Raw genomic sequence first — 13,400 nt, 5'->3', positions numbered from 1 at the left:
GGGCTTTTCCTCACATGTCCGGCGTGGGGACATGGGCCGTGTGGTTTCCTCCTCTCTTCCCTCGTGTCCAAAATGAAGACCCTTTGATGGAAACATTATGCATCTGGGCACCCGGGGCATCTCTGCAGACCGGGGGCCATGCCCAGTTAAAGCCCCACCACTCTCTGCTCCGGCTCCTCTCCGAGAGGAGTGCGGACCTGCCCGGATGCTCTGGCCTGCCCCTGCCGTGTGTGCCCTGGCGAGAGCGACCGGCTGACCTGGTTTGCCCAGGTCCGAGAGGCTCCTCGGGGTGCAAGACTTTCAGTGCTAACATCAGGGCCGTTCCGGGCAAACTGTGACCCCTGGTCTCTCTCCATGCCTGGCTGCCTCACATACCCCTGCCCGTGCGAATGTGTGTACTGGGAACGCTATTCCCATCTCGGTTCCAATGACCTCAGGGTTGGGATGTCACTCTTGTCTCTGCTCAGAATTCTTGGCGCTCAAAGGGAGACTTCGGAATGGAATGACCAGGATGAAAGAGCAAAGGGGGGAAATATCTGTCTTCAGGGGAATCTTAAATGTGAGAGTCATGTTTTTTGGTTTTTTGGTGTTTTTGGTTTTTCTCCCCCCCCCCCCCCCCCCCCCCCGCCAGGTGTCAAATCGATACATCGAGAGGAGGCACATCTTTAAAATTCTGGAAGTAAATTCCACAAACGAAGCTTCCTTTTCTTCTATGAGAGTTTGTCTTCAGTTTTGTAGTGTTTGGGTCAAGCTGGACACCCCATGCCGTGGCATTCCGGCCACCTCACACACTCGCCCAGCAGTCTTCTGACACACACACACACACACACACACACTATATATATATATATATTTACTATATTAAAAATAAATATAATTATAAATATATTATATCTAAGTTATAAATATATATATTTATATATATAAATACCAATATTATATAAATTATATATATATATATATATATATATATATATATATATATATGTATGTATAAATCACTTTGTTCCATTAATGCAACTCCTCTCCTGGCTTTTCGTCTCTGGATGTGTCTGTTCTAGAACCCACAGCTGCTCAGCCCTGGCCTCCACCTGCTCGGGAAGTGCACACTGGATTTATATCCCCAGTTACATTGCTTCCAGAAAGACAAGATCCCTGTTGAATGCCCATGAAGCTTATGCTGAGTAAATATTGACAAAGTAGTCTAAAGAGCAAACACTTTGACATTTGTAAGGTCCACTGGAAGGTCTTGTATATATTTATACAGAAGGAATGAGCACCGCATACCAATTTTCCTGAACTTGTTCTGACATAATTCTGCATGGATAGTGTGTGTGCAGGTGGCTGAGAAAACGGCTGAATGTTCACACGGTGGACGGGGCCAGGGCTGGGTCAAGGTCTTCCCTCCCATTGGGAACAAACCAGTGCCTATCCCTTGGTAGGAAAACTTACTCTAAGCTTTTATGAGACCTAGTTTTCCAGAAGGAAGAAAGAAAAAAAAAATAATAATCCACAAAACCTTGCTTTTAATTTATTGCAATTGATGTACTTTCTTTTTACTTCGTAAAAATTTTATTGATGTTTTCGTACTTTATATTTATTAAAGATTGAGCCTCAAAAATGTAATGAGTAAAAAATGCTTGCTTAATTTAAATTGTGAATCTGTCTGTTAAGAAATGCATTAGGGGTAGGAGAAGCATAAGACATATTAATTGACAGACAGAAACTGCTGTCTCTGAGGTTGATACAAGTAATTTATTACTTTAGAAATGAATGCCACCTCCAGAATGTGCTTCATTAATTTCAAATTTAGTTTTAATTTCAAGCTGTTGCCCCTTGAGAAGAATAAGGTGGCAAATTATGTTTGAAGAGCAGATTTTTTTTTTTTTTTTTTTTTTTTTGCTCCAAAGAAACACCACGTTTTAACTATTTAATTTTACAAATACATGTGCCCGGCCTACCTTGCTGCATTTTTCCCGAGAGTCGAGAACATTTTCTAGGTAAGGTCAACACTTAACTAATGCTTTATTTTTTTTTCTTTCTTTCTTTCTTTCTTTCTTTCTTTCTTTCTTTCTTTCTTTCTTTCTTTCCTTCTCTCCTTCCTTCTCTCTTTCTCCCCGTCTCTCTCCTTTCTTTCCCACCTGTTACCACCACGGCAGCCTACGTTTCCGATGAGTTAAAGGCTGCCGCCCTGGTAGAAGAGGATATAGACCCCGAGGAGAGCACGGCAGATGGGGAGCCCTCGGCCAAGTACATGTGCCCGGAGAAGGAGCTCGGCAAGAGCTGCCCCAGTTACCAGAACTCCCCGGCGGCTGAGTTTTCCAGCCACGAGATGGACAGCGAGTCCCACATCAGTGAGACCAGTGACCGCATGGCTGACTTTGAAAGCGGCTCCATCAAGAACGAAGAGGAGACCAAGGAGGTGGCGGTCCCCCTGGAAGACACGACCGTGTCGGACAGCCTGGAGCAGATGAAGGCCGTGTACAACAACTTCCTGTCCAACTCCTACTGGTCCAACCTGCACCTCAGCCTGCACCCGCCGTCGTCCGAGAAGAACAACGGCGGCGGCAGCAGCAGCAGCAGCAGCAGCAGCAGCAGCAGCTGCGGCAGCGGGAGCTTCGACTGGCACCAGAGCGCCATGGCCAAGACCCTGCAGCAGGTGTCGCAGAGCCGCGTGCTGCCCGAGCCCAGCCTCTTCAGCACCGTGCAGCTGTACCGGCAGAGCAGCAAGCTCTACGGCTCCATCTTCACGGGCGCCAGCAAGTTCCGCTGCAAGGACTGCAGCGCCGCCTACGACACGCTGGTGGAGCTGACCGTGCACATGAACGAGACGGGGCACTACCGCGACGACAACCACGAGACCGACAACAACAACCCCAAGCGCTGGTCCAAGCCCCGCAAGCGCTCCTTGCTGGAGATGGAAGGCAAGGAGGACGCCCAGAAGGTGCTGAAGTGCATGTACTGCGGCCACTCGTTCGAGTCTCTGCAGGACCTGAGCGTCCACATGATCAAAACGAAACACTACCAAAAAGTGCCTCTGAAGGAGCCCGTGACTCCCGTCGCAGCCAAAATCGTCCCTGCCGCCCGGAAGAAAGCTTCGCTGGAGCTGGAGCTCCCCAGCTCCCCGGATTCCACGGGCGGGACCCCCAAGGCTGTGATGCCCGACACCAACGACGTGCTTCAGAAGAACTCCAACCCCTACATCACGCCAAATAACCGGTACGGCCACCAGAACGGGGCCAGCTACGCGTGGCACTTTGAAGCCCGGAAGTCCCAGATCCTGAAGTGCATGGAGTGCGGCAGCTCCCACGATACCCTGCAGGAGCTCACCGCCCACATGATGGTCACCGGCCACTTCATCAAGGTCACGAACTCGGCCATGAAGAAGGGCAAGCCCATCATGGAGACGCCCGTCACGCCCACCATCACGACCCTGCTGGACGAGAAGGTGCAGTCCGTGCCCCTGGCCGCCACCACCTTCACGTCCCCCGCCAACACCCCCGCCAGCGTCTCCCCGAAGCTGAACGTGGAGGTCAAGAAGGAGGTCGACAAGGACAAGGCGGTCCCCGACGAGAAGCCCAAGGAAAAGGAGAAGCCCTGCGAAGAAGAGGAGAAATATGACATCTCTTCCAAGTACCACTATTTGACTGAAAACGACCTAGAGGAGAGCCCCAAGGGGGGCCTGGATATCCTGAAATCCCTGGAGAACACCGTGACGTCGGCGATCAACAAGGCGCAGAACGGCACCCCCAGCTGGGGGGGCTACCCCAGCATCCACGCCGCCTACCAGCTCCCCAACATGATGAAGCTGTCCCTGGGCTCATCGGGGAAGAGCGCGCCCCTGAAACCCATGTTCGGCAACAGCGAGATCGTGTCTCCCACGAAAACCCAGACCCTGGTCTCTCCCCCCAGCAGCCAGACCTCGCCCATGCCCAAGACGAACTTTCACGCCATGGAGGAGCTGGTGAAGAAAGTCACCGAGAAGGTTGCCAAAGCGGAGGAGAAGACGAAGGAGCCGGAGGGCAAGCTGTCTCCGCCCAAGCGGGCCACCCCGTCCCCGTGCAGCAGCGAAATCAGCGAGCCCATCAAGATGGAGGCGTCCAGCAGCGACGGGGGCTTCAAAAGCCAGGAGGGCAGCCCCAGCCCCCAGCGGGACGGCTGCAAGGAGGGGAGCCCCCCGGCAGAGCCGGTAGAGAACGGCAAGGAGCTGGTGAAACCCATGAGCAGCGGCCTGAGCAGCAGCACGGCCATCATCACCGACCACCCGCCCGAACAGCCTTTCGTGAACCCGCTGAGTGCCCTCCAGTCGGTCATGAACATCCACCTGGGCAAGGCTGCCAAGCCCTCCCTGCCTGCCCTTGACCCCATGAGCATGCTTTTCAAGATGAGCAACAGCCTGGCCGAGAAGGCGGCCGTGGCCACGCCGCCGCCCCTGCAGTCCAAGAAGGCGGACCACCTCGACCGCTATTTCTACCACGTCAACAACGACCAGCCCATAGACTTGACAAAAGGGAAGAGTGACAAGGGCTGCTCTTTGGGTTCAGTGCTTTTGTCACCCACGTCCACATCCCCGGCAACCTCCTCATCCACGGTGACAACGGCAAAGACATCTGCCGTCGTATCATTCATGTCAAACTCGCCGCTCCGCGAGAATGCCTTGTCAGATATATCCGATATGCTGAAGAACTTGACAGAGAGCCACACGTCAAAGTCCTCCACTCCTTCCAGCATCTCCGAGAAGTCTGACATTGACGGGGCCACTCTGGAGGAGGCCGAGGAGGCGACGCCCGCGCAGAAGAGGAAGGGCCGCCAGTCAAACTGGAACCCCCAGCACCTGCTCATCCTCCAGGCCCAGTTTGCCGCCAGCCTCCGGCAGACCTCCGAGGGGAAGTACATCATGTCCGACCTGAGCCCCCAGGAACGCATGCACATCTCGAGGTTCACCGGGCTCTCCATGACCACCATCAGCCACTGGCTGGCCAACGTGAAATACCAGCTTCGAAGGACAGGTGGAACAAAGTTCCTCAAAAACTTGGACACCGGCCACCCCGTGTTCTTTTGTAATGACTGCGCGTCACAAATCAGGACTCCCTCCACGTACATCAGTCACCTGGAGTCACACCTGGGCTTCCGGCTCCGGGACTTGTCCAAACTGTCCACCGAACAGATTAACAATCAAATAGCACAAACCAAGTCGCCCTCAGAAAAACTGGCGACGTCCTCCCCGGAGGAGGACCTGGGGACCTCCTACCAGTGCAAACTTTGCAATCGGACCTTTGCGAGCAAGCATGCGGTTAAACTTCACCTTAGCAAAACACACGGGAAATCCCCAGAAGACCACCTTCTGTACGTCTCTGAGTTAGAGAAGCAGTAGCGTTTGCTTTTGATTAAAATGACTGTAATTTGCTTTGAGGGAAACTGTTGCAGGCACCTTAAGGCCCCTCTGTCTTGTTCTTGGCACATGCTCTTATTTTAAGTGCAAAGAAATCACTCTGGGCAGGACTGTTTTGTATAACTGTACAGTGTTTAATAGAGGTGCATAATCAGCTGTTGTTACTGGTAAAATATGAAGGTTAAAACGCAGTGGCAAGTGTTTGGAACTTTGTGTAAATGGGATTGAGTTGTGAGCATCCCCCCGATGCTTCAAGCTGCATGCATTAACAGACAGTTTAATTAAGCATTTATAACGAAATCGGGCACACTTTTTCCATGCGGCTCGAGTGTGCTGGCATTCCTCACCCTTTCATCTTTAGCCCTCTGAGTACTTTGAAGCACTTTTGCATTAATTTGGTTAAAAAAAGAAAAGAAAATAATAATAATGTATGAAGCTCTGTTTTTTAAACTCCTTACCAGCTTAGTTATAATGAATAATATAAACCTCCATTTATGCAGGTCTGCAGGGGTATAACACGCCTTGAAATTTAAAAGAATATTATTTTCACATTGAAACATAGATGTATATATTGTATAGATTTCAGACTCTCTTATGAAAAAATGTGATTGTGGTTAAAAATGACCTTTTTTTCCTGCATTTATAGCAACAGTGTTTTATGTACCTGCTATGCTCTGGGCATAAGCCGTGCCTATGTATAGTGTATATTTCTTTTCCTTTTTTTTTTTTTTTTTTTTTTAAGGTCTATGGTTTTTTTTTTTTTTACATGCAAACATTGTAAATTATACAGAAGATACCACAGATAGCATTTATAAAGTATACAGAAACATTATCTGAAAGCAAAGTATGATTGTTTGTTTTCCTATACAGTACATCTATATTGATAGAGGTTCATGTTTAAATTATACATATTTATTAGCATCATGTTATCATTTGTTTTGAGCAGTCTGAATAAACGAGGCCAGGAAATACGTCCATGGCAGGCATCATAAATATTTTGCACATGATTTTTAAAGGTATTTATTAGAAATCAAAGAACGCTCAAAATAAACTCAGTGCTCAAAGGGTTAAGTCTATTTGAAAAGGAGAAAAAAAAAAAAGAAGAAGAAGAACTTGTACTGTATTTCCTAAGCATTGATAAAGCCTTTAAAATGTTTGTACTGTAATACTTTGCTTAAAAGTCATGAGGCATTCCGTGATACAACCTCTTTCACTTACTTACCAGCCCTCTTGGTTGCTATTTCATGTTGTAGGATGCCTTTTTATTTCGATTGGTAACTTTCTGTTTTGTTCTTCCTAATTATTCTCCCAAGATCCCACACTGCAGCTTTATCTTTAGGCTTATGAAAGGTAACCCGTGGTTACCGGCTCTCCAAGTGATTCTGTTCTCCATTTTTGGCAGTTAATTTGCAGAAGTAACTGACAGCTGACACCATATGAGAACCTATGTATAAAATATTGGCATGTAAACAGCACAGACACTGTAACACACTCTGTGCCCTGTTTTGTTGTTGACAATGAACCACCATTATGTGACTCTTCCTATAACCCTTTTTTCTACGGCAGCATTAAAATTGTCTTTTTGCTATAATTTTGTGTTGCGTTCACAATTATGTCTGAAATGTGCTACGACTAACGAGCACATTAAAATTAAATTGTATGCGATCTGTTTATGACTGAGTTGGTTGCTGTGTCTGCCAGGTGCTGGCAGTCGGAAGCTGCCCGTAAATCACGGGAGTTTTAGTGAACTTTGGCGTTTGGAGAGCAGGGAGCCCTCTCTCAGAGGCTGCGTGGACAGAATTCTCCCCGAGAATAAAATGTTAAAGAAAGGAAGACATTTCACATGAGGTTAGCTTCTCTCTGCGAAAGCGATCCGCCAACAGAGCGGTGGAGGGGCTCCAGGTCAACACCTGGTGGTCCGCATGGGGGCCGGGGGTTTGGTCTCCCCTCTGGACAGTGAGGAGTCAGGGCCCCGAGCCCTGCAGGAGGCAGGTGGGGGAAGGAAGGTCTTTGCAAGACTCAGTGCCGGGCGGTTCCTTCCTGTTGATTCAGGATTTTCGAGTCGCAGCCACAGATAAGGAGGTGTGCAGGGTGGCGGCGGGGGGGGGGCGACCGAACCCGTACACGGGAGGAGTGGGGAGAGCATTTATATGATAATCACCAGTTTTTATTAGCCCTGGCAAATCATGCCAACAAAACGCTGGGAACATCATGTAAAATTGTAAAATACCTTTATTACTACATTCAAACTACTCTTGTAGTTATGCAGAATCGGAGCTCCTAACCTAGAATTATACAAATGAGAGATGTGTTACATCCATGTAATGCATAAAACACCTCAACTTAAAAGAAATACTCTTTTATTAAAAATTTAAATGAAACCCTTTCAGAGATGTTCGGCAACACGCCTCCGTCTTTTTCCTGTTCATCCCCACCCCTTTTGTCAAGAGGAGTCCAAAATTTCTGTCTGATCTACTTTCTCTCGGCACCCCATGTCTCTCCGGGTTTTTAGAGAGAACCTCACTGGAGTTGCAGACGAGTTTTTGGTAAATAGGGAGTGTCTTTCTGGCTGTGTTCGCCACACAATTGGGCTGTGCCTGCGGGCGGGGCACAGAGGGCTTTCCCTTCTGGGTGGCGGGCCCGGCTCCCTCCCCACCTCCTCCTTGGCCTGCCCTCATCCCTCCTGGAGTAGTTGTGCGCCCCGTGGGCCTTTACCTGGGAGGCGTGTGGGGCACAATGCCCGTCTCTGGGGGCCCCCCGCCCCCCCCCCAGAACCTGGCTCAGGGGACAGCCCCCTCCCTCCCGTGCCTTCCACATCTTCACATCCTGGAGCCCAGATTTCCACTCTTGAATTTTTCACAGGTTAAATATAGCATCGGTTTATTAGAATCCAAAGTCCTGCGTCTAACAGATTACACTGACAACACTTCCATCACCACCAGGGTCCATGTGGCTTGAAGGGAGATGGGGTTTGTGCAAGTGAGGGTGCCCCCTCCCCCCCCCCCCGCCCCCTACCTTAACAGTTTGGGAGAAGAACCTGACATTCTGCCCATCTTCTCTCCACCCCACCGTGGGATTATCTTCAGGACTTTTCACTTTGGGCGTGGGAGTGAGGGTTTAGAGCCAAGGTGGGTACCAGGTGATATCACCCATTTGGCACCTGGGGCTCAGAGCCAGGAAAGGGGCGCTCATAGGAGCAGGGCCCAGAAATTAGTGTGACCATCGGAGGAAACGCAGTTAACTGGGGAGTTCAGGGCTCTACTCAGGATTGCGATTGGCAAAGTGACTGTCCCCCCCCCCCCCGCCAATCCCCCCCCCGCCCCGAGCCACGCATCCTGGGATGGGGTGGGGGTGGGAGCTGGCTAGGGCCAGTGTTAGTCTCCGATGGCCTGGGAAAGGCAAGGCCAATTTGCTCCGGAGGTCACAACCCCCTCTTGGCCGCCGCCCGGGGAAGCCTTCCATTCCCAGCCCAGGATGCCTCTGGTTTTCCGGGGACACAACGGCCAGATGTAAAGTGGCGTTCCGAATCTGAGGTGACTGTGCGCTGGGTCTCCGGCTGGCGCGGATAGAGGGTGCCAGCGCGGGCACGGCTGGGGCCTCCCGGTCAGGTCTCTAAATGGGCCGTGGGAGGAGGAGGGACGGTGCCAGTGAGGGCGGTTTTAATCACAGGTATGTAGGTGACCCCGACCTCACCCCGCCCAAGCCCGGGCTTGTTGCGGCCCTACTGTATATCTTCCAGCCATCGCATTTACACAGTATCTTAAAATAACATTTGTGATAAATGTGCAATTTAACTAATTTATGGTGCTATGATGTGCTCAGGGCTACATGCAAGATGAAAATCTTAAATGGAGCTTGAACAGCTCACTTCACAACAAGAAATCAATATGCCACATCTTAGCGATTCGCTGCAGTCAACATTTAGCAAAAATATCAGTGATGTATCTTTAAGTTTTAGGCAGCAAGAATTCTATAATTAACCCAAATCGTACAGAGTTAGAGAGAGTTGGGTATGATAAGGACCTAGATCTCCCTGGCATCTCCGTTCTATTTTCATTCTGCAAAAGGAAAAAAAAAAAAAAAAAAAAAAAAAAAAAAAAATATATATATATATATATATATATTGATAGCCAGCAAAGAGGTGCTTCTCCTCAGGGTGTTCTGTGCTCAGGTCGAAGCGTGAGCCTCCCCAGCAGAATTCAGGGCTGTGGTCCCCACCACCTCGGAAGGATTTCTTTTCTCAAGTTCAGAGGCTCCGGCTAGGCTAGGTGGACTGCCCTGCCCCCAACCCCTGACCACCTGCTGTGCCACAGGCCTGGTGACCAAATAAACCCTGAGAAAGAAAAAAAAGGCCCTATTCCCTATTACCAGTGCCGGGGAGAGCTGAGCTCCTTGAGAAGCAGACAGAACCCTGAAGCCGGGAGCCTGACCGTGGAGAAGGACAGGCGCTGATGGGAAGCAAGGCTGCATTTCCCAAATCCGGTGTTAAAGCTGTGGTCTCCAGAGATTTCCAAGTCATCTAATAGAGAAAAAAAAAAAAAAAAAAGAAAAAATTAAATGATTTCATTTTTTCAAGTTCATCTGTGAAGTTTTTTTGAACTTGGAAAATTGCGATGGCATTTTCTTCTGTTGACTATTTAGCACAAAAACAATACACTTCGTATTACAGGCAGCAATCATAAAAATGAAAACACGCGAACCTGGCGCCACTCTTTAATAATAAATACTTTAACTTTAAAATAATAGCTATTATCCTTTTAGCTAATGGAGAAATTACCATTTTTACTCTGCCGGATAGTTATTCTTTTGGTAATAGAAACACTAACCTTTTTTCTCCCTAGGGATTTATTAGTAAGCACGTGTAATCTTTGGCAAAAGGAAACCCGAAAATGCATTTCCCGTGGGACCCCGCGCCCGTCGATGCCTTTCAGCCTGCAGCTGACCTCGGGAGACCTGGAAAAGGTACTCATGCTCGCGTGCCCGTGCATTTCTGGGGTGCGCTGGCCTTTGCAAAATAGGCTATAGTTAGCTTCAGAAACAGTCTCACTCCTTTGGGGAAGGCTTCGGCTCTGTCTCTTAGCATAAAGCTTCTGGGAAGAAAAGCTCCTTTCTGACAAACCCCACCTTCCTGTGCGGTGCGGCAGCCTCGTCGCAGCCGAGGGCTGGACTCCCAGTGTCAGCGCGGGGCAGCGGTCAAACACGGGGTTTTGTTTCCAGGGAGGTGCTGATTTTCCTCGCACTCCGCTGGGTTTCTCCAAGCCCGAGGGAGATGCTGCTGGACTTACAGGCACCATTGTTCTCTCCCCAAGGATTTGACAGGAGGCCACCCCCAGGAGGATTTAAAAGGCAAGCAAACCCTGTAAGGGGTGGGCTCGGACAGTTCCAAGGACATCCCGAAGCACCTTTGATTTGGGACCACGTTCCCTGCCCGGCCGAGACAATGGATTTGGCAGATTGTTGGTCAGTGGCCCGATGGTCCATGATGTCTGGACGATCCCAGACAAACTGACGGTGACTCACGCACCAGGCCATGGCTTTGGACATCGGGAGTGACTTAAAGCAAAGCGAGCGGCTTCTGAAGGCTCAGCATTCGGGGGTCCGTGCCCTACCCCTGGTCCAAAGAGTCCGGTGTTTTCCAAATTAACCTCCAATGATAGAATATCAAAGGAACGGCTTCTCCACCACCTTTGTATCATGTCAGGTGCTAATATATTCTTAATAAATCATTCCTGATGATAATGATGATGAGCAAGGTGACCTCTTTCCAGAGATTAACATCCACAATTAGCTACTCAGGAATTAGGATACACTGTTATTTACTGTCTCACCCGTGCTGTTGAATAGAGTGGCCACCAGCCACGTGTGACTGACTACTCAAACTTAGATGGAATAAAACCAAACGTTGAGTTCTTCAGTCATACTGGCCACATTTCAAGCACTCAGTAGCCACATAAGGCTTCGTGGTTACACTTTTGGGCAGCGCAGATATGGAACATTCTCATCATCACAGAAAGTTGGTTTGGGCAGTGCTGTTTTTCCTCCGTAAGAGCTCATGGCTTAAGCGTGAAAGTGTGCTTCCAGTCCTTGGGCATTTCTAAGAATCCTTGCTTCGCCAACATGGACCCGGGCAACATTCTTGTGCGCTAATATCCGATCAAAGCCAAGGACACACATAATTAACCTTGAGCATAAAATTATAAACAGAAGTGCGGGCATCAGTGTATGAAGTTGTTGATCATTCCCCCTGCTGTGGATATTATCTGGGCTGCAAACTCCAAAGCCCAGAGATCTGATGGATGCGGCCATGACCTTGCTCTTGCCCTTAGCTGGCGAGGAATCCAGCAGTCCCTGTGCTAGTCTCTGTGCCCAAGTGGACTTGGATCCTTCTCTGGGGCTTGGAGATTTGGACGTGGCTGTGAGGCTGTCGTGGCTCTTAGCCCCCACACGTGAAGATCGGGAGTCTCGTGACCCCACACAGGCCCTCAGAGCCCCCACCTCCCAAGGCTTCCAACTTCTCTGTGCAGCCCTAGGCGGCAGCAGGAGGGGGTCCATCCCTCTCTGTCTTTAAAATTTTAAATATATAAATAGGACTTTGGAAACGACTTTTAAATTTGGGGGGGTACATTTGAAAAATTATTGCGTTTCAACGTCTCACTTCCATTATTATTATTTTTTTTTTTTCCCACAGCAGGATTCCAGGGACACATTTACGACCGTCATAATTGTGAGTTAGAGATCTCCCAGGCCAAGTGAAATGAAATTACGAGAAACTGAAATCTGTTTTAATTGGAGCATTTATGGAAAAAAGAAGTCAGACTGGCTGCTTTTTCCTTTATGTGACTCTTCGGTTCATGGCTCTACCTGCGTCCGGAAACCAGGGCTGGCGAAACTTGGGCCGTGACAGAGCAGGGAGGAAAGGAGAGAGAGGAGAATGAGGTAGGTGTGTCAGGAAGGAGTCATTTTCTTAGCTTAAAAAAAAAAAAAATGGAGGTACAGTCGCCGCGGTTCCGCCTCAGTGACCATGAAACCGAGTCGGCAAAAGCTGAAGGACCCGGCTCCTGAAAGCCTCATCAGGCCTTGTCATCGCTCTAATGAATATCATTTAAATTGCTTTGTATATTGGTGGAGTTTGGATGTCGATTTAATTTGTGCATGTGTTTGAGTTCTTCTGCTTGGCTAGGCTAACAGAGAAGCAGCCGCCTAATGAAAACTGAGTTGGTGACAGTGTGATGTGCTCCAACCCAGTCAAATGGGTTTGAAGGGTTGCAGCGACAGCTCTCAGAAAAGAAGTCAATCTGGCCAGGGAGAGCGAGGGGAGGCTTTCCCACAGCATGTGGACCTGCCGGGCGGTGTGGCCCGCTCGGCGTGGCCGTGCTGCGGACCGCAGGCGCGGTCCTCGCTCTTGGCCCGGTGCAAACCGCGGTCCGGGCCCGGGGCACCGCACCTATCGAGCCGAGGTCCCGGGAACACCCCCCTTCCCTGTGGGTGAGCGGCACACGGGGGATCGTGCGACCTCTTGAGTGACAGATGTGACTCAGGGCCCCCAGCTGAGAGAACACGGCATCTTCATGTTTGGACGCCCAAAAAAAGCCAAGGCCTTCTCCCACATTGTTGTCACCCCAGCCATCCGGGGAGGGGAGCAGGCCGGGAGTCCTGTGGGGCTTCTGTGTAGATGGGGCCCAGGGAGGAGCTGTGGCCCGCCAGAGTCCCCTGTTCCTGTCGGGAAGGTCAGCCAGGCTTCTGTTTGCAGAAACATTAGAACGACAGGCTGAGCATAAACCCGGTCGCCTGCTTACTCCCCACTCAGTCCCTTATGTCCAAAGGGGCCACGGTCCTGGAAGGAGTTTGGGGTTTGGCTGTCGTGTTTCAGGGACTGTTCCAGTCAAGGACTGGGTCTCAGGACGCAGGGGGCTGCAGCTTTATCACAGGCTGCTCAACACCCCGGGCCTGAGGGGTGGGGGACGACGGGAGAGAGCATATGAAAGGAGCCCCCTTCTCCACCTTCTCT

General features: G+C 49.9%; 1 protein-coding gene across 1 annotated transcript in view; it reads left to right on the top strand.

Annotated features, from left to right (window-relative positions):
• Positions 1-6,983, top strand: part of TSHZ3 (teashirt zinc finger homeobox 3) — a 70,126-nt gene extending 63,143 nt beyond the window's left edge. The window contains exon 3 of the mRNA XM_027044541.2: positions 2,160-6,983. Within this exon, the coding sequence (XP_026900342.2) occupies positions 2,160-5,374 (3,215 nt within the window). The 3' untranslated portion in view covers positions 5,375-6,983. The remainder of the gene's footprint in view (positions 1-2,159) is intronic.
• The last annotated feature ends 6,417 nt before the right edge of the window (positions 6,984-13,400 follow it).

The sequence above is a fragment of the Acinonyx jubatus genome, chromosome E2 (assembly GCF_027475565.1).
Source record: "Acinonyx jubatus isolate Ajub_Pintada_27869175 chromosome E2, VMU_Ajub_asm_v1.0, whole genome shotgun sequence".
Lineage (NCBI taxonomy): Eukaryota > Metazoa > Chordata > Mammalia > Carnivora > Felidae > Acinonyx > Acinonyx jubatus.
Note: the sequence above shows the minus strand (reverse complement) of the source record. Positions and strands in the feature narration are given on the sequence as shown.